Source organism: Tricharina praecox (assembly GCF_024521635.1).
Source record: "Tricharina praecox strain CBS 144465 chromosome Unknown BZA05scaffold_22, whole genome shotgun sequence".
In the NCBI taxonomy this organism is placed as follows: Eukaryota; Fungi; Ascomycota; class Pezizomycetes; order Pezizales; family Pyronemataceae; genus Tricharina; species Tricharina praecox.
Window position 1 is genome coordinate 479,847 of NW_026250424.1, and position 17,690 is coordinate 497,536.

Consider the following 17,690-nt stretch of genomic DNA (forward strand, 5'->3'; position numbering starts at 1 on the left):
GTTGAAGAAGGAGGCGTGGAAGAACAGTAGCAGAAGCAGTATCAACAGCCAACAGGAGCACAAAGTAAGTAGTAGTATTACTATATAACTGTGAAGGTAACTTTTCAGGCACTTCAAAGCCTCAATCTTATCAATATAGTAAGTGACAGTCATCGGGATGATCCGCTTGCACTCAGAGAACACCCATTCTTATGTAGGTATCCAACACCCGACATGTGTCCTCGTCTGGATAACCTTCATAGAACATGCGTCCTTTCTGGACAACGCGGCTGGAATGAGGGAGCGAGTCCTGAAAGCTGACGTCAGTAGTTGAACGGGAGTATGCCATGCCAACTGCATTGTTTAGAACTCACCGACTGGGTACTTGTGGAAGAGGTGTGAGATTGGCCCGGTGGCCAGTGGGGGTGATGTCGAGGCTGCGGTATTTGGTGATGGAAACATGTTCGCCGCGCTGGAAATTGGCCTCACTCATGGTGATAACCATATATATGGAAGGCCCGCAGAACAGAAGATCATGAGCCGGGGTGTTGGGTGTCAGCCAGTGATGGTAGTTGTTGTATATTTGCATTGAGCGATGATGAGTGTTGTTGGAGGAAGCTAAGAGAGGGAAGTAAGAAGGAGGGAGAGAAGAATCCGAGAAACAAACGGCCTAGTGTTGAAGGTGGAAGTTCCAAGCCCTGCATAGAAGGATTGCAGGGTCGTAGGGTTCGCACCCCAATGAGGTTGATCATAATATCTGACTCGGAAGAATTTGAGCGGTGTACATACCTAGCCGATATCTTCGCGTGGAGTGAGATGGCCGTTCTTTAAGGCTACGGCCTCTACCGACATATCTAGACTAACTATGGAGAACTAAACCAGGTGAGCTTTCTACCCGGCCTGCAGAGGTTCGGAGTGGGACCCCGCTACCATCCCGCTACCACCCCGCCAGTTGCGGCACCACTGCATAACCACCAATGAAAGAGAACTTTGTTCGCGCTGGTTCACTCCATCCCCTTGGCATCGTTGGGCCGAGACGAAGTTGAATGTTGGTCTGCGGTGTTGAGTCAAGCTTCAAGGCATGGTGGGATCAACAGCGCGGGTTGAAATCGAAAAGCAGGGTGAGTGGGTAAGGCTGAAGTGTGCGTCGTCGATCATATCTATCACGGCGGCTGGTCCAGCGCTAGGTACGTGTGATCAGGGCATGTTTTCTTGCGAGGTCGTCTGCTGAAGTATGAAGTCAGCGTGCAGGATTCGACTCTGCCGGCCGCGCAGACGACACCTGCATAGAGTATTTCGCCCACGAAATTACCGCAAGGTAGGGCGTGATGCCTGAATGGAGAAGAACTTCGTCAGCCCCGACCATGGCCCCGGGGCACTGACATGGCCGGTAACTCCTCGGCGGCTGCAGGTCCGTGGTCCGTGGTCATCAGTCCAGTCCTGGACCCTGAAGAGTACTCTACACACGAGCAATCGCAAGAAAGCAAGGAAGTAGACAGCCCGTTCTCACTTGACAACCGCCAATGAACTACATGCATGTTTCGGCTCATCTCAGCCGCGTAAGTCCTCCAGCGCAATCAGGTGGCTGCCTGGAACCAACCCAACCCGCCACCCCCAATCGTACCACCAGACATGCGCACGCCGCATGCACTGTCCAGTGACCACCGTCCACCGTCCAGTCATGTGCATTGTGGATAATTGCACTCCATCCAATTCTCTATAATTAGCCCTCACCTAGACCCCTAGAGCACTTCCAAGTTTCCCCTCATCACTCCACCCCCAGAGCTCGAGCTCCATCTCCATCTCCTCCATACTACACGTCTACAGACAGCCATGAACACCGAGACCGAGCCCCCCATTACGAGCCCGACCACCTTCGTCGCCGAGCTCGCGGACACCCAAGTCGCTGCCGAGACGGTGCAGGCACATAAGCGGCCTTCTGTACGTGCCGTTCTCCCTCCACCAGCTACGTGCGGCGGCTAATTGCGGGTACGCGGTAGAAATCGAACGTCACGAAAGTGATGGACCAGGTATGCATTGTCTACGCTTTACGATAGATAGCACGTACACACGTTGAACATGACGTTCTGTGGGAGGGACAGGACCTGGCGAATTTGAAGGATAGGAAATTGAAGGATCCCGCGGTTTTGGTTAATGTTTGTCACGCTCCTCCTCCCCGAGGCTGATGGATCAAGACTGATGATGCGACCATAGCTGCCCGACTCGCCGGCGCCGCATGTAGGTCCCCGAGATTGGAAGTTGGCGTGGACAGAAGCTGATTGTAATAGGATTTAGAGGTTGCGCAAGGGTATTTCGATGAGGAAGTACGGTGAGCGGTCGATCAGTCGGTTGGTCGGCCGGTCGGTTGGTGAATGTGGTGGGATGAGTTGTTACTGTAGATTTCGACGATGCGGCCGGACGTGCGAAAGAAGTAATGAATAACGAACGGAACAGATGAAGCAGGGCATATTCGCAGGAGCCAAAGACCAATGAAGAAAAACACATAAAACGATGTTCACCCCGTGCATTCCCTTCCCCTCATGGTGTCCGTCTAGTTTATCCGCTCCAAGGCCTGTCCACTCATCAGCATCTATCCATCCATCCCATCCCATCCAACCCTCCTATCCAATCTTCAGGAGCGAGGTCAAGTTACCTCCAGCATAACTACGGAATTTCCCCGAATAACCACGGTCCCAATGCGGACCTTCTCACCGCCGTCGCGCTCCTCAACCGCGTCGTCCAGAACGATATTCAGGAACACATCGTAGCCGCGAAGGACGCCGATGACTTTGCGCGAGCCGTTGAGTTGCACGAAGAGGCGCTTGTCGAGGTACTTTTCTCAGAAGCGTCTTGTTAGCTGAATGAAAGGAGGAGGCAGAGCTGGAGGACTTGCCTTCTTGAGTTCGGGTTGGGCTTGAGGCATTATTTCGTTGTTGAGAGGTGATTAGGTAGGATGGTGGAGGAGTCGTGTGGTGGTGAACGAGAGTGAGGTTCGTGTTGCTGGCCCGCAGCGTGAAGGGTGGATTTGGAGGCTTGGCGCGCGTGCATATCACCCTAACGTTAACTGTGTGGCCAGTGACGACGGCGGTGGAGTTTTGACAACGATAGAAATATCCGGAAAATGGCAGGAATCTATGGCCACGATTTACTGTGGCTGGACTCGAAGGTCAACACGACTCCCCGGAGGTTTGTCAAGATAGAGAAGCACCAAATGGTTTTTTTGGAGGATGCTTGAAGGTGTACCTCTAAACGGCCCCGAAGATCGCGCCAAGCGATTTGGTAACACACGATAGTTACCGGAGCTCTTACTTTCTCTCATTCTCACCTCACCACCACCACCCGACCCAGCACAGAAACAATACACACAATGAGCTTCGCCGCCCGCCGCGCAAAGCCGCGCAAAATCGCCGTCGCAGCTTCAGACAGCGATTCATCCGACGACAGACCCAAGCGGCCGACGTCCCTCTCCGTGCGCAAGAAACTCGCCGTCAGCACCAACACGAGCACCGCTGCGGCGGCAGCGGCAGCAGCAGCGGCGGCGGCAGCCGAATCCTCCGCCGAACCCGCGCCTCTCGCGTTCCCCCGCCCCCGCAAAAAGCCCACGGTTGCCACACGCCTCTCATTCGGCGGCGACCCTACAGACGCCGATACCTCCGAGCCAGCGTTCACGCCGAAGAAGTCCGCTTTAAGCCGCAAGGCCATCGAGCGCAATGCGGCCAAACGCGCGCTAGGACTCGAGAAGCTGTCAATCTCCCCCGCGGAGCGCGTGACGTATAGTAAAGAGTACCTGGAGGAGCTACGGAGTGCACAGAAGGTTGCTACGCCGGATCTTCCAACCACCGATGATGACGCGGTGATGGTTGATCTGGACGAGGCGCAGGCGGCCGATGTCGATATGGCTGAGGTTGGTAAGTCGAGTGTGCTTACGGTTGTGGGGGGAGGAGGAGGAGGCGGCACTGGGATTATGGATGAGGGATTGGTACGCGTTATGAAAGCTCGCCGGAAGGAACGGGCGGCGGCAGCGAAAGCGGGGGATTTCATCTCGCTACATGATGACGCGTCGGACGAGGACGGAAGGAATGAGATTATGCTACGTCCCAAGAAGAAGAAAGAGAGTCGCTTGGCCCGTCCGGATGATTTCAATGACGACGATGAGATCGCCAATTATGTGGATGATGAGGAGAGGGTGCTACTTACGAATAGTAAGTCGGCGAGAAGGGAGCAAGAGCGCAGGAGGAAGCAGGCGATCAGGATGACTATCGCTGAGGCCGAGGGCGCGGACGACGAGGGTGCTGAGTCGGATTTGTCGAGGGATAGCCTGGTGGAGGAGTGGGAGCGGGATCAGATCCGGAAGGGGGCGTTCTCAAACAATGAGCATGCAGCGAAGGGACTGGAGGGAGAATTGGAGGCCCTGGCGAGAAACCCGCCTACTGCTACCGCACTGCCGGATATCGAAGATGTGGTTGCGCGGCTGGTGGGCACATTGCGGGCGATGGAAATCAGGAAGGCGCAGACGGCACGACAGATTGAGGTCTTGGTGCTGGAGAAAAGGCAGATCAAAGAGAGGGAGGAGATGGTGCAGACCAGGCTCAAGGAAGCGGCGGGCCAGTACGAGAAGCTGCGGAAGGAGACGGGCATTGGCGGCGGTGGTGCGGGCCCGGAGGGGATTGCCGATAGGGGATTGGAAAGTTTCGGCAATACGCCGATCAGGGCAACGGAGGAAGAATAGTTCTGAAATAATACTGTACCTATATTTACATGGACAAACGGCGTTATGGTGTTAGTGTTGTATGAAGTATCTAGATGCCACGGATTGGAACCCTGGCTATCAATCTATGACGTGCATTGCGTGGTGTGTGCGGCTTTTCATGCTGGCGGATATCGCTAGAGTAGTTTTTTTCTCCCAAACCCACCCCACCACCCCACCACCTCACAATGTTCCGACCAATATCCACTTGTCGACGACAGCTTCTCTCCTTCCAATCATCACGCCCCTCCATTCGGCACGTCAAAATTCGCCGTACCGTTGCCGGCAATCAAAACTACGAGCCCCCTTCACACGCGTCCACAGTCGATGGTCACTCAGCGAACACCTCTTCCAAGAAACCCCCAGCGAAGCGCTCACAACTCCGCGAGCAACGCGAGACCTTTGAGGAATCAACCGAAACGACAGAGCATTCTCACCGGGATGAATGGCGCCCCAGAGAGTCGGATCTTAAGCCGGAAGTCCATGTGTATCGGCGATCACGGAGTCTCCGTCTGAACCGATCAGAAGAGGAGGTGGAACCGGAGGAGGAATTGGGGGTCTACCGCCCACTTAATTTTTCACCAGAGCCGGTCGATCGGCCACGGCGGGCCTCTCGTCATGAAGAAGAGTATGAAGAGGACATACCGTGGGACTCTCGTCGTGAAGGAGAGTATGAAGAGGAAGCACACTACCGCCCATTCAATTCGGCCCAGGAGGAGCGTCGGTCAGAGCGTCCCTCCCGTTCCTACCGCGAAGAAGAGCGTCGGCCACGGCGGTCATTCCAACGTGAAGGTGATGAGGAGAAATCTGATTACCGTGAGTCCGATTTCTCACAAGAGCAGGAACGTTGGCCAGAACGCCCCTCTTACCCTCGCTACGAAAAAGAACACCGGCCACAACGGTCCTCCCGCAGCGCTGAAGAACAGGAGCTCCGTCACGAAGAAGCACACGAGGGCCGACGGCTATCCCCTCGCCAGTTAGCACGCCAGGAAAAAAACCGTCGCGAACCAAGAGGAGAGAACGAAAAACACCGTTACAATTATGAACGGCAGGACAAGCCCCATGAATCCAATTCACACCCACGATCCTACGATCCACGGAGCGCCTCGGGAATACAAAACCCCTCATTTCCGAAGATCTACAGGCCTGGAACCCCGTTCTCGCACGCAGTGTCTACAACGAACACCCGCGCTGTCGTGGTGGTCGTCGGTGGGACGTGCACGAGAGAAAAGAAGACAGGTATGCAGATGGGTATAGGGTGCTACTTCGGTCCCGAAAGTCCGCATAACATCCGACAGAGGTTGGGCATGCTGTTTGATAAACAGCGGAAAAACGATCAGCGCGCGGAGGTTGGCTCGGCGCTGGCGGCGCTGAAGGTGCTGGCCACGGAGCTAGGCGAGGATGTTACTGTCGGCGAGATCATTATCGTCACTAATAGCATATTCCTGCACCGCGCGATGACGGAGTCGGTACAGGAGTGGAGGGCGGCTGGATGGACTGATTCGAAGGGGGATACGGTTGCTAATAACGATTTGATCGATGAATTGGATGGGGTTATGGTCGGACTAGAGAAGGAGGGTGTTGAGGTCAAGCTTTGGTTGGTGAATAGACAATTTACTAATGTGGCGAATGCGTTGGCGAGACAGGCGTGTAAGCTACCTCTACGGGAGAAGGATAAGGTTACGGCGCTGAAGTTTGGGAAACGAGGAGGGGTGGCGGAGGTAGAGGTGAAGAAGGAGGCGAAGAAGGCGGAGGCGGCGAAGAAGGCGGAGGTGGCGAAGAAGGCGGAGGCGGCGGGGAATATTGGGTTTTGGGGTTGGGGCGGGGCGGCCGCAGTGGTCGTGAGCATACCCGCGTTGATGGTGCTGGAGTGGCCATTTATGTAACTGCCTATGCATTCTCCCGAGCGCCGACTCCCGGCTCCCGAGAGCTCTCTAGGGTGGAGTGCTATTTTGAGTACGTGGTTGCTCTTCAAAGAACTTCAGACTTCAAAGCTCTGACTGTATATAATTAGACGTCATGAGCTGTGAAGCTGAGGATTGCACTGCTCGAGGCGTCGTCATGGCCTGTGACTCGAATAATTCAAGGGTCGAATTTTTGTACATACATGGGCTGAATGTTGTGTACGAGTACGAGTATCATTCTAATAGATACTTCATCCCACGGGGGTGAATCATTTTACTGACGTGTCTATAGACCCAAGTAGATCACGACGTCCACACCAAAGGGAGCCACCGCCGAGAGACTAGCTAACCGGCGTAACTTCATCCCACGTTTTACCACCTATATTCAGCCAAGGAAACCGTAGCGCTTCTCTGTGTCCATCTCAGTCCATCTCAGTCGGGAAAACAAATTGCGGGGCTGTGCAACCTCACTCGCGTAACCCATGCATGACGCACCGGCATCTCTCTACAAAAGGGACCGACAACCCACTGCCATGTATCCTCATACCTAATTCCCACAAGCCATGAATAGCCCACTTCTCCGTCTTCCTTCGGAGCTCCTGGGCTCTATCCTCCAGTTCGCCTCGACGGACGAAAACATCAGTGCTGGCCTCCGAGACCTTATAAACGCCAGCAAGACTTGTACCGTCCTGCACCATGCTGTATTCTGTATCACTAATGACCGCCTCCTCTGGTATCCGTTGGCCGCCTCGCTCGGAATCCCGCCAACCGTCGCACTCGACGATCTCCTCTACGCCGGCACATCCGCGGTGCAGAAGCGCCAATGGATCCACGTCGTGCGCCTCAACTACAGCTGGGCGCAGCCCTTCCCGTCGTCATCGTCCTCCTCCGATCAGCCCGCAACGATGCCGGTGCTACAGCGGGCCCGAGGAGTGATCCCGCGCCCGTGGTGGCGTATCAACCCCGCGCGGAGAAAGACGGTACAGATGTGCGTAGCCGAAGAGGGCTCGACAGCGAGCCCGTCTTACATTGCGGCGCATGCGGCGGCAAGGAACGGCGGCGTTGCGTTGTTTGGCGCGAGGTACTGCGATAAGGCTGTAAGTCCTGATAACGGCCTCCTGGATCCGGCGCTGGTCGTGCCGGCGTATGTTTACCCAAAGCTGTGTGAGGACGAGAGTCAGTTTTCACCTTGCTTGGGGTTTGTGGAATCGCGCGGGAAGGAGGGTGGTGAAGTCCGGATTTCGGAGATGGCACCGGAGCAGAAGAGACGGGTGGTGAGAACTTGGAATACTGGCATGAGAAAGTTTTTGACTTTCAAAACGTGCGGTGATATGTCGGTCGGGCTGTGTCGCGTGCCAGTCACGCTGGAGGGGACGGACCCGAGCGCTAGGAGCCTCGTCTGCTTGAGAGCAACGGATGGTGATAAGTGCAATGTGGTGTGGGAACACAAGCATGTGTATGGTGACTGGGAGGACACCGAAGACGACTATATGAGGTATCCGCGGATCCGGAACTTCCACATGACGAGGTACGCACATCATATTCCCTGGTTCGAAAATCGTCCTTTGGTACTGACCGTATGCAGTACACATGTGGTATGTCTCGTGACCCGCTCGCCGGATCATTCACACGCAAAACTCACACGCATCGAATTCCGCGTGCTGGACCTGCGCACCGGCGAGACCTGCCGCACCATGGTCTTCAGTCGCCAGCCCATTTCCTCCCACCCGGGTATGATCACCGCACTAACCACAGTGTTGGAGCACGACTTCATCCTCACCGACAAATTTGTCGTTTCCGGCGGACAAGGCGGGGAGCTCCTCGTTTGGGACTATCGCACAACGAGCAGGGCCTCATCCACCGTGCCCAACACTAGCTCTGACGCCCTGCTATACGCAATTCCTGTCTGGTGTTCAAGCTCCAGTAGTGATAATGCGGGATCCTCCAGAACGTGGTCTGCCCTCACCATCAGTGTCGATGGGCGGTATCTCGGCGCAATGGTTAGCGACCAACTTTTTATCATCGACATGGTGGAGAAAACAGTTGCCGCACGCTACCACAACGGCCGGCTAGTCCGGCCGCGAGACCGCTACGTCAAGAACCCGCGCGATGACTTTGCCGGCGGGATCTGGTGCTGGTGGAAAGAATGGGAGTCCCAAACGGACCCCAAAAGCGGGGAGCAAACATGGCAGGAAGTCCCCAACGGAGACGGCGTCACGTATCTTGCTGGCATCGTCGAGGAGGGTAGGTGGATCGACCCCGACGATATACCGAAGTATATCACATCGGCCATAGCACTCTCCGCGTTTTGCCTGGATAATAGGAACTTCATGTGGCTGCTGGCGATGCTTTCGCCATTCGTCGTGCCCCTCCTGGTAGCCTGGTTGTTGCCGGTCGAGTGGGCTTTGAGATTGAGGATGTGATGAGGGGGCTGTATGGTACCTAGCGTGTTGTGATGGAATTGATTTTTGTAATATCAAAGCTGGACATTTGATTGCTTTAAGCGGGAGTGGGATTGACATGCACACGCCATCACCCGTGATCGGTTGTTGCATGAAATCGGGCGCAGCTCAGGCCAATTGATTCGAACTACCACTTCTGAGCCGTCCTAGACAAGCTATTCCTAGACCCGCCCACATCCGGTCGTAGAAAAGTGACAACGTTCGAGAAGGTAAAGACGGCGTGTCATCAGCCCGTGTAGAGTACTGCATTTATCCAAGAACCAGGTAGCCATACCCCCTTAGACACTACCGTAGTCCTATCTTCTTACATTTTCACGCCACCAGCAATTCCTTTCCGTAAGACTATGAATGGGAGGCGGGCACGTTTCTGCATAACATTCACCGCTAGACTAGTGACCAGAAGCAAATACGGAACGAAAGTCCAGGAGAAGGAGGAGGAGGAGGTCGGCAGGCTTTGATCCAAGCCACCTGTTCATTGCCAGCGCATTGACACCCCGACTTTGGAGGAGGATTCGGACGGCAGTCATACGGAAAAGTATCACCCCTCGCAAACCGACATCTCGACCGACATAACACGCTTGTACACTCTCGACTACCTAAGTAGGCAGCCGGCTTCGCCAAGCTGTCACCTACAGCCTAGGTATAGGCACGCCGACCGTTTCCGAAAAAAATAGGACATCGATTGCGGAAACGGAACACCCGTCAGGTCGGATACGAGGGTTGTGCACGCGATATCACTCGGTACTTTGGACCGGCGGGGGTGATGGAGGAGGTGGGCTAGCTAGTCACTCGGTGGATGGCTGCGGGGCTGTACATACTGAGTCTTACTGTTGAATATAATCCCACTGAGCTTTTTAGCGTTCGCTGTGTGCAGATGATATTTGACGGAAATAATTCCGAAAGACTGAGAGATCAAGATCTCGCCGCTCGGGAGTCGATGGCTCGGTAATGCTTCTCAGCGGATGGAGAAGGGCAGACCCTCCAACAGTTTGAATTGGGAACAAACCGGGGGGGTGTTCCCGGACCAACCAACTGTTGGGGGGTGGTAAACTGAACCAACTGGCAAACTGAACCAACTGGCAAACTGAACCAACTGGCAAACTGAACCAACTGGCAAACTGAACCAACTGGTAACTGAACCAACTGCCAGGTTTTGAACTGGGAAAACTGCTTGGCCCAACAGTTCAGCGAGGCTTAAAATTTAGGGAGAAACTCGCCGCCACCACCATACCATCGGCCAACAGCCTATAACCCACCAACCAGCTGGGTAAATATGGAGCACGCTGCCACGGTTGATGAGCTCCAAGACTATTATTCACTGCTCGTCGAGAGGAATGTTCGAATGGTGGCTGGAACCGCCCTAGCAACGACGTTTTCCTAACCTCCGCCGAATGGCCATTGACATTCTGTCTATTCCAGCCATGTCGGCTGAGGTTAAACGGCTCTTCTCCGAGTGCAAGATGATTCTGACTGATCATCGGCATTCCCTAAGTACCGAGAGTGTTGAAGCTCTGGAGAGTGTCCAAGCCAAAGGTATCGATTTCCGTAGTTGACTAGGTGCCATCTCGAGTCAATAATCGTGATTGACTCCGATTGACTCCGGAGCCCGTTTAGTCAATAAACGTTATTGACCCGAGCGCGTTCCAAGTCAATAATCCTGATTGACCCAGATTTACTCGGGTGCATGTTTAGTCAGTAACAGTAATTTACTCTGCGCTATCAAGAGGTCCAATCACCGTACTCCCATGGGTAGGTAGCATTGGAGTAGTAATTCAAATCTAGTAATGTACATCTTCTATCGCTCTTTCTGTGACCGTTCAAAACTAGTACTGAACCCATTTTCTACCGCTTTTTCCGTGTCCATAGGATCCCATCTCGCCCACTTTGGCTCCCCTAGTGGAACTGGCAGTTCATCCGCTGAACTGACAGTTCTGCCAGTTTTCCCGGGAACAACTGCCAGACGTACCTAAACCAACTGGGAACTGACAGCCTCTGTTCTCAACCGAACCGGGAACAAAATTAACCAGAACTGAACTGTTTAAACCAGTGTTCCCATTTCAACTGACTAACTGTTGGAGGGTCTGGATAAGGGTATGCCAGTTATCGGTGATGGGTGCCGGTACTATGTATAGTGGCGGGCATGAGCCGGCCCGGCCCGATTCCCAACCACATATTTTGCCCGAGCTCGGGCTCGAACAGCCGATACCCACCGGAGGGCTCGTTGAAGACTGGCCGTGATCGGGACGAGTCTCCACTACGTACCTACGTACCTAGGGCGACTGGAAACGACGGATCCGGTCGGAAACGAACCCTGCTGCGGCCTGCGGCCTGCGAGCAGACTTCGTGTTTGATCGATCCTATGTACATACTCGCATCCAGCCCATATGTAGGTAGGTAGAGATCGTGGCGGTCTGGGGGTAGCCTTCGCAGGTGGTTTGTCTGGCCACCTATCGCCATCATATGTCGTGTCGTGGCAAGTCGGGTATCATGATGTCGCTACATATCGCCAGTTTACCACCCAAGGCGGGACTTGGGCTTATCCCTCCCTTGGTCTGTCGAGTTGCGGGAAATACTTGGGTAAATATCGTGCATTAGTGCCAATGCCATCGCTCGGCGGCCGAGCGCTCACGTCTGTCCTGCAGTTTTGCGCTCTTCGGTAACAAGATCTTGGTTATGCGTAAGATCAATTTCCCGAAGATCAAGGTACGGAGACATGACATGACTCTACTACTAGTACAGTCGACTCATGCTCATCGCTAACTACATAAGCGGATTTCTCGTGAATATGTAGTGATGAGTTGACTCCGGGGCGTCGGGACCACGTGGTCATAACTTCACACAACACTCGGAGATGGATCATGGATATAATGGAACGACGAGTATTTGCACATAGATACTTAATTCATTCGCATCCGTACGAGCAGCAAAGTGGAGGCAGATACGTGGCACGTCGCTGCCGAATTTAGCGCCTGTATGTATTTAATCCACAGCTGGGGACGGCAGAAGAACTGGAGAGGCTGATATAGGATCCGCTGAAGATGAATGGATTACCACGGAGAGGTTTTCAATATCTACACCGCGTGGGCGTCTAATAGGTACCAACCAAACAACAAATCCGCATTGGATTGATCGCCTCTCCAAAGCTTAACAAGAATATTTTACCGGCTGACCGCTTAACGCAACCTCGCCGATGCATAACTGATAGATAGCTTGAAAGGTTAAATTTTGTTGCTTGAAAATAGGAACGAATGGACACCGTCAGTGATCACACAGTCAGATGGCCCAGCGCAGAGCGCAAAGCGAGTGATACCTATCCACGAAGCCTTCCTCCGCATCGACCATCACTCGCCGATAATCCAGCGCTAGCCTATAACTAGCAGCCCACCTCCCACAGGGTCACCAGATACCCAACAAGGTGCCCCCGTTCCGAGATCCGAGACCCTTCAGGAAGCCCTAGCCAGTTTGTATGCATCATAGCCCTTCACGGTGGACGAATCGCGACGGCGATACGCTACGCATAGGCATTCCCATTCTTTTCTTTTCTTTTCTTGTTTTCTTTCACCTTGCTCCGCAGGTGGCTGCGCCCGAAGCTTTTCAGGATACTTGGGTAACTATGCCCATGGAGGAGGGGGAGGGCAGCAGGTGCGGTGAGGTGAAGTGCACCGTGCAGTCCATGGGTACGTAATAATCGTAATAACTGTAATAACTGTAATAATTGTAATAATTGTAATAACTGTACTCTAATAACTGTAATAAACGTAATAAACGCAATAAACAATCCCAGTCCTGATCTCTGCTGGGGAAACAGCATATGGTGCTCCAGGCAAGTATCTATATACTCTGCAACGAACGAAAGCTTGACGTGAGCCGTGACATGCTGGACTCTGGGGAGGAGCGAACATCGTCATCTCGGTTGCGGCATGCTCCATTGCTCCAGCCCACGCAGCCCGCGCAGCTCGGTCAGCTGACTGAGCTGCACGTCAATCCGTATCGACTACTGCCACATCCATACGACTACCTACATACGGTATTTACCTACCGACCTGGGTAGATTCGGTACTTTCATATCTACCGACCTGCTCGGGTACTTGTGTACGTAAAGTACGTATCCCGCCTGCACCGCGCTCTTGGCGGCCTCAGCTGGGTTGCAATACTGCGAGGTGCGGCGATGTTGCGGACTACTAGAGTAGGTAGCCGGTATGCTATGCTGTGTAGATATAACAACGTACTCTGCTCTGCTCTAGGTAGTCTACTATATAGATAGTACGGTAGGTATAGTAGCAGTTACCAAACATAGCGGTATCTACTATAAAGCAGAGTACTGTACAGTACAGTACCATAGAGTAGAGCAGAGCAGCCTTCCATCCCATCCCATACCACCCCATCCTATCCCAGACCTGGCCCACAACCCATCAATGATCGATCCCCCACGCCATCTCGAGGCCGGAGCTACGTACAAAGGTACGTACTCTACTCTACTCTACTCTACTCTACTCTACGTGCAACTCACTTCACCGACTGGCCGGCTACTATGTATAAACTGCAACAGCCGCTTCGCCTGTGCGGTGCGGTGCGGTACGCGCGCTCCCGGCGGCCGGCCGGCGGGTCGGCGGGTCGGTCAGTCGGTCGGTCGGCGCAGTACCTACCCACCTGTGCGGTCCGCGGAGCTGGAGAAGCCGCTGGTGATATCTTTGAGGTGTACTCTATATACCTAGTACCTACATACCCATAGGACCTGCAGATGTGGATCACAGCAACTCACTCACGCCACATTGCTCCAGTTCCAGCGGGAAAGCCTGGGGAATTCTGGCGTTCCCTGGCGTCCTCCAACCACTCTACAAACGTGGAAGAAACCGGGCAGGACTGGGAGGATTTCGGGGGGTAAGCGTACTTACATAAGTACCTACCTATGATATGTAGATGTCTTGCCACGATGGAAAACGACTGAATCGATACGTTGAAATCAAGAAAATCAATAGAACAAGGTCCGGGCGAGAACTCTGAACCGGAATAGCCACTTGCAAATTGCGCGAGGCGGGGGCGAACCCGTGACTATACTAGTAGTATGTATAGTACATATCATAGGTAGCCCGCTCGTGCGGAGACCCCCAGGACCCCAGCTGCCAGATGAAGTTCAACTCGGTTTCGAAGAATAGGTATCTAGTAGGTACCTATTTACATAGGTACCAGATATGTATGCATAAGGGGTGATGATGCTCCGCCCTCGCTCTCTCCGCTATACACATGTATACAGACATACATAGTTGTAAAGGGGCCACCGCAGGAGTCCGTGACTGCCGGTGAACCGAAGCCACCACCGAGCAAGCAGCCATCGCAGAGTTAATAAGAATATAGAGTAGTCCATCGCGGGGAATCGTCGGGGAAATCCTACAAGTCTCCTAGAGTACTCGGAACCGATTGCTATAACTACTATATAGTACGGTAGAACACTCTAACTACTAATAGTGCCGCAGTTTCAAAGTTCCGGCCCCCGCTCCCTCCTATGTACAATTCATACCTCCTCCTGAGAGCTGGACGGCGAACGTGCTCGGGATTTATCTATGTAAGTGCTCTACATATATAGGAACCTAGATGGCTGGATCGGATCGAAAATCGCCCGTCCGCCTATATAGGTGCATTTATACCTACGGATCTACGGAGGGACCGCGCCAGGCCAGGCCAGTCCCCCAGGGCGTTGGACCCTGCCGAGTCCCGAGTCCCGACCGAGGAATGGAATGGGATGGGATGGGAGGAGGAGAAGCTTAAGGGGAAACCATCTCTCGAGCATCTCTCGAGCATCGAGCATCTGCCATCGGTGGCGCTGACGCTGACGCTGACGCTGACGTGCCGCGGTTCCTGTCGTGCGGTTGTTCCAGACGATTCGTTCGTTCGTTCGTTCCTTTTCTCTTTCTTCCTTTTCCCGTTTTCTCGTTTCTCGTTCTCGTTCTCTCGCTTTAGAGTAGAGGAACTTGCCGCCGGCGTCAACTGCCGAGACCGGGCGAAACGCTGTGTGCGAATATACCGTATGTGCTCGGTGTACCGGTATCTTGTGTTATTACCGTAGTTATCGTGCGTATAGTTACCTGGTAGAGTTCTGAGTAGCAACTGCAACCCAGATCCCCCAGGTGCGCTATGATACCTAGTACAGGAGGCCAGGACGAGCAGAGCGGGTGATGTTTTGCCACCGAGAATTTCATAGGTATTTGTCCTCTGGAGTCTGTGTAGCGGATGGATATATACTCTACAATATAGGTAGTATACGACGATGAGATTGAGGGGGGGCCGTCTGACCGACTGACCGACCACCGTCCTCGTGCTGTCCGTCCATCTGTCCGTCCGGGAAGTCCTCATGCAGGTCATATATCTCCTGTGCTGTGTGTAGTGGGAGGTGCCGCCCGCCCCCTCCTGCAGGGCCGTTGGGCTACCTATGACAGAAAACGGCTCGGTCAGGACTGGGAAGTGAGATGGCTGTTGCAGGACATGGGGTTGGTGATCCATCCATCCATCCATCCATCCATCCATCCACCACCACCACCACCACCACCACCACCACCACCACCACGAGAGCGATGTTGTGCGTGTGAGGGAGCACAACCCACATTATAATTCTCAGATGGCGGTACGGCGTATGGCGCATCCCACGAGACGGGATCATGAATCATGAATGCGCATGCAGACATGCCGACATCCAGACATCCAGACATCCAGAGGAACCGGGGGGCCGATCGGGCGCGATCAGGCTGCTGGATGGATGGGTTTGTTTGCTGCAAGGTCTGCAGGTTTGCATGGAGGATATACCAAGTGCCGACTGAATACGGTAGATAATAACTACCACCAGATACCTACTCTACTCCTCTGCGCTCAACAGCAAATACGATGGGCAACTAGGTACTACCTGGTATACCCTACCTGACCACCGGCGAATACCGCTGTCCGGTACGGAATCTTCAATCGCCGCTGCTCTCGCACAAGACAAGGAGTGGCATATACCGTACGTACGGATTCTACGTACGGAGCCTCCGCGACTGAAAGCTGAAACCGTGAGCACTAGGTGCGTGCACCGCCGCCTCCCACGGAAGCAGTTATGTACATACTAGGTAGCAACGCGTGGCTTGCACCTAACTAATTGTATGCCTCTTTACCCACTCGCCCCATCTACATATTATATGCACCCCGTGCGCCGATATTATGGCTGGAATGTAGTTATGTATGTATCTGCGGCTATGTACTTGGGTAGCATACGTATTCCTAGTAGACATGAGACCCCCCCAGCGTGTTTTGATTGTTTCACGCTGTCGACGGATGGTGGATGGCGGGGGGGATCGACTAGTGGATAAGTAGAGTACATAGGACCACGTGGGGAAGGGAGAGATTTATTGGAGATCGTTACTTTGCGGGTGCCAGGTGGGTATATAGAGTAGGTTTATCGAGGCAGGGTTGGCTACTCGAATAGAGTATCATAGGCATGTAACTGGAGGCGGAGTGGAGTGGGGTGAAGTGGAGTGGAGTGGAGTGAAGTGGAGTCACTGGAGTGGAGTAGGCATGTAGAGTATGTGTGTATGTGTGTATGCGTGCGTGCCAAGTGTGTCGGGTGGAGACATCGTCGATATATGTGCATGAGGAATACCGTGACGATGAGTTTGGGTTTGGGCGCGTACGGGTATGTACGTGACGTTCAAGCATCCGATCGATCCCTACCACAGGCGAGTGCCATGTCAGGAGTCAGGACTCAGACGGTCCAGTCTACCGGGCGGATATGGCCGGTTGGAGAACAGCGGCCTACATACGGTACCGGCATATACTCCAGCTGAGTTGCGGCATGCCGGCGGTAATTACCTTCCTACGCCTCACGCCACCCCGATGCCCGGGCCGAGAAGGGTTGCCGTGCAGAATAGAGTATCTACAATACCGTACCTACCTGGCAGTCGAACGTTCTCGGCCGCAAACTCCTTGTAAGCAATGAGCATTGCAGGGTTGCAGTAAAGTACTGTCTATGTAGGCGGTAAGTCGATATTATACCTGCCTACGGCGGTAAGGAAGTAAACACCCTGAAGGAAACTTTTGCTCATTCCTCAGCAGTCTTCCGTAACTCCTTTTCGTCGACAGGAGATGCAAGTACAATACATACACACGCAGGTACCTTAGGTACCCAGGTACTTGACCCCTCCTCAGCAGTCTCCCGCGACTCCTTTCCGTTGACAGGAGTTGGAATTGCCCCGGCACGAGTTTCGGTATGAAGGATGGGATAGGGCGGTTGTTGGTTAACGTACCGGCACCTATCCTTGTGGGTGCGGGATATCGAAGGAGAAGAAGACTAAGAAGAAGCAAGATGGAATGGGTGGAATAACCAACTTTGCCCGATCTATGAAAGGAGCCCGTGATGCTCTCCAACCCGTCCAACTCTCCAACCCGTTCAGCTGGTTCAGCTCATTCAGCTGAATTCTACTCTCCTCCGAGCTCGTGTGGTTTGCTCGTGCTCGATCGTGAAGTCGCTCAGTCGCTCGGTTCGTCGGGAAAAATCGCTCACGACGCTGCCTGCCTGCCTACTTGCATACATCCCTCATGCATTACATACTCTACACAGGCACGACCACACGA

At 53.7% G+C, this 17,690-nt stretch overlaps 4 protein-coding genes across 4 annotated transcripts; 3 read left to right on the plus strand and 1 right to left on the minus strand.

The window, feature by feature from the left end:
• Window positions 1–2,530: 2,530 nt before the first annotated feature.
• Window positions 2,531–2,902, minus strand: BZA05DRAFT_426702 (uncharacterized protein; the record flags this gene model as incomplete). The annotated part of the gene is made up of 3 exons (XM_051486026.1): window positions 2,531–2,551; window positions 2,633–2,812; window positions 2,873–2,902. The coding sequence occupies 3 exons, from the start codon at window positions 2,900–2,902 to the stop codon at window positions 2,531–2,533; spliced, it is 231 nt and encodes a 76-aa protein (XP_051337158.1).
• Window positions 2,903–3,440: 538 nt separating this feature from the next.
• BZA05DRAFT_405964 (nineteen complex-related protein 2-domain-containing protein) lies at window positions 3,441–4,822 on the plus strand. The gene has a single exon (XM_051484453.1). It carries the CDS (start codon window positions 3,836–3,838, stop codon window positions 4,706–4,708), a length of 873 nt encoding a protein of 290 aa, XP_051337159.1. The 5' UTR covers window positions 3,441–3,835; the 3' UTR covers window positions 4,709–4,822.
• Window positions 4,823–5,238: 416 nt separating this feature from the next.
• BZA05DRAFT_131125 (uncharacterized protein) lies at window positions 5,239–6,877 on the plus strand. Its single transcript, XM_051478792.1, has 2 exons — window positions 5,239–5,518; window positions 5,569–6,877. Exons 1-2 carry the CDS (start codon window positions 5,345–5,347, stop codon window positions 6,610–6,612), a joined length of 1,218 nt encoding a protein of 405 aa, XP_051337160.1. The 5' UTR covers window positions 5,239–5,344; the 3' UTR covers window positions 6,613–6,877.
• A 246-nt stretch (window positions 6,878–7,123) lies between these two features.
• Window positions 7,124–9,221, plus strand: BZA05DRAFT_356996 (uncharacterized protein). The gene is made up of 2 exons (XM_051481424.1): window positions 7,124–8,158; window positions 8,216–9,221. Exons 1-2 carry the CDS (start codon window positions 7,194–7,196, stop codon window positions 9,051–9,053), a joined length of 1,803 nt encoding a protein of 600 aa, XP_051337161.1. The 5' UTR covers window positions 7,124–7,193; the 3' UTR covers window positions 9,054–9,221.
• Window positions 9,222–17,690: the final 8,469 nt, after the last annotated feature.

What these genes read in the sequence shown, in the direction of transcription:
- BZA05DRAFT_405964 (XM_051484453.1), top strand. Translation starts at nt 3,836, where the DNA reads ATGGTTGATCTGGACGAGGCGCAGGCGGCCGATGTCGATATGGCTGAG.
- BZA05DRAFT_131125 (XM_051478792.1), top strand. Translation starts at nt 5,345, where the DNA reads ATGAAGAAGAGTATGAAGAGGACATACCGTGGGACTCTCGTCGTGAAG. An exon ending in GCGGTCATTCCAACGTGAAG is followed by an intron (nt 5,519 to 5,568) that starts GTGATGAGGAGA and finishes TCACAAGAGCAG; the next exon opens with GAACGTTGGCCAGAACGCCC.
- BZA05DRAFT_356996 (XM_051481424.1), top strand. Translation starts at nt 7,194, where the DNA reads ATGAATAGCCCACTTCTCCGTCTTCCTTCGGAGCTCCTGGGCTCTATC. An exon ending in CGGAACTTCCACATGACGAG is followed by an intron (nt 8,159 to 8,215) that starts GTACGCACATCA and finishes GACCGTATGCAG; the next exon opens with TACACATGTGGTATGTCTCG.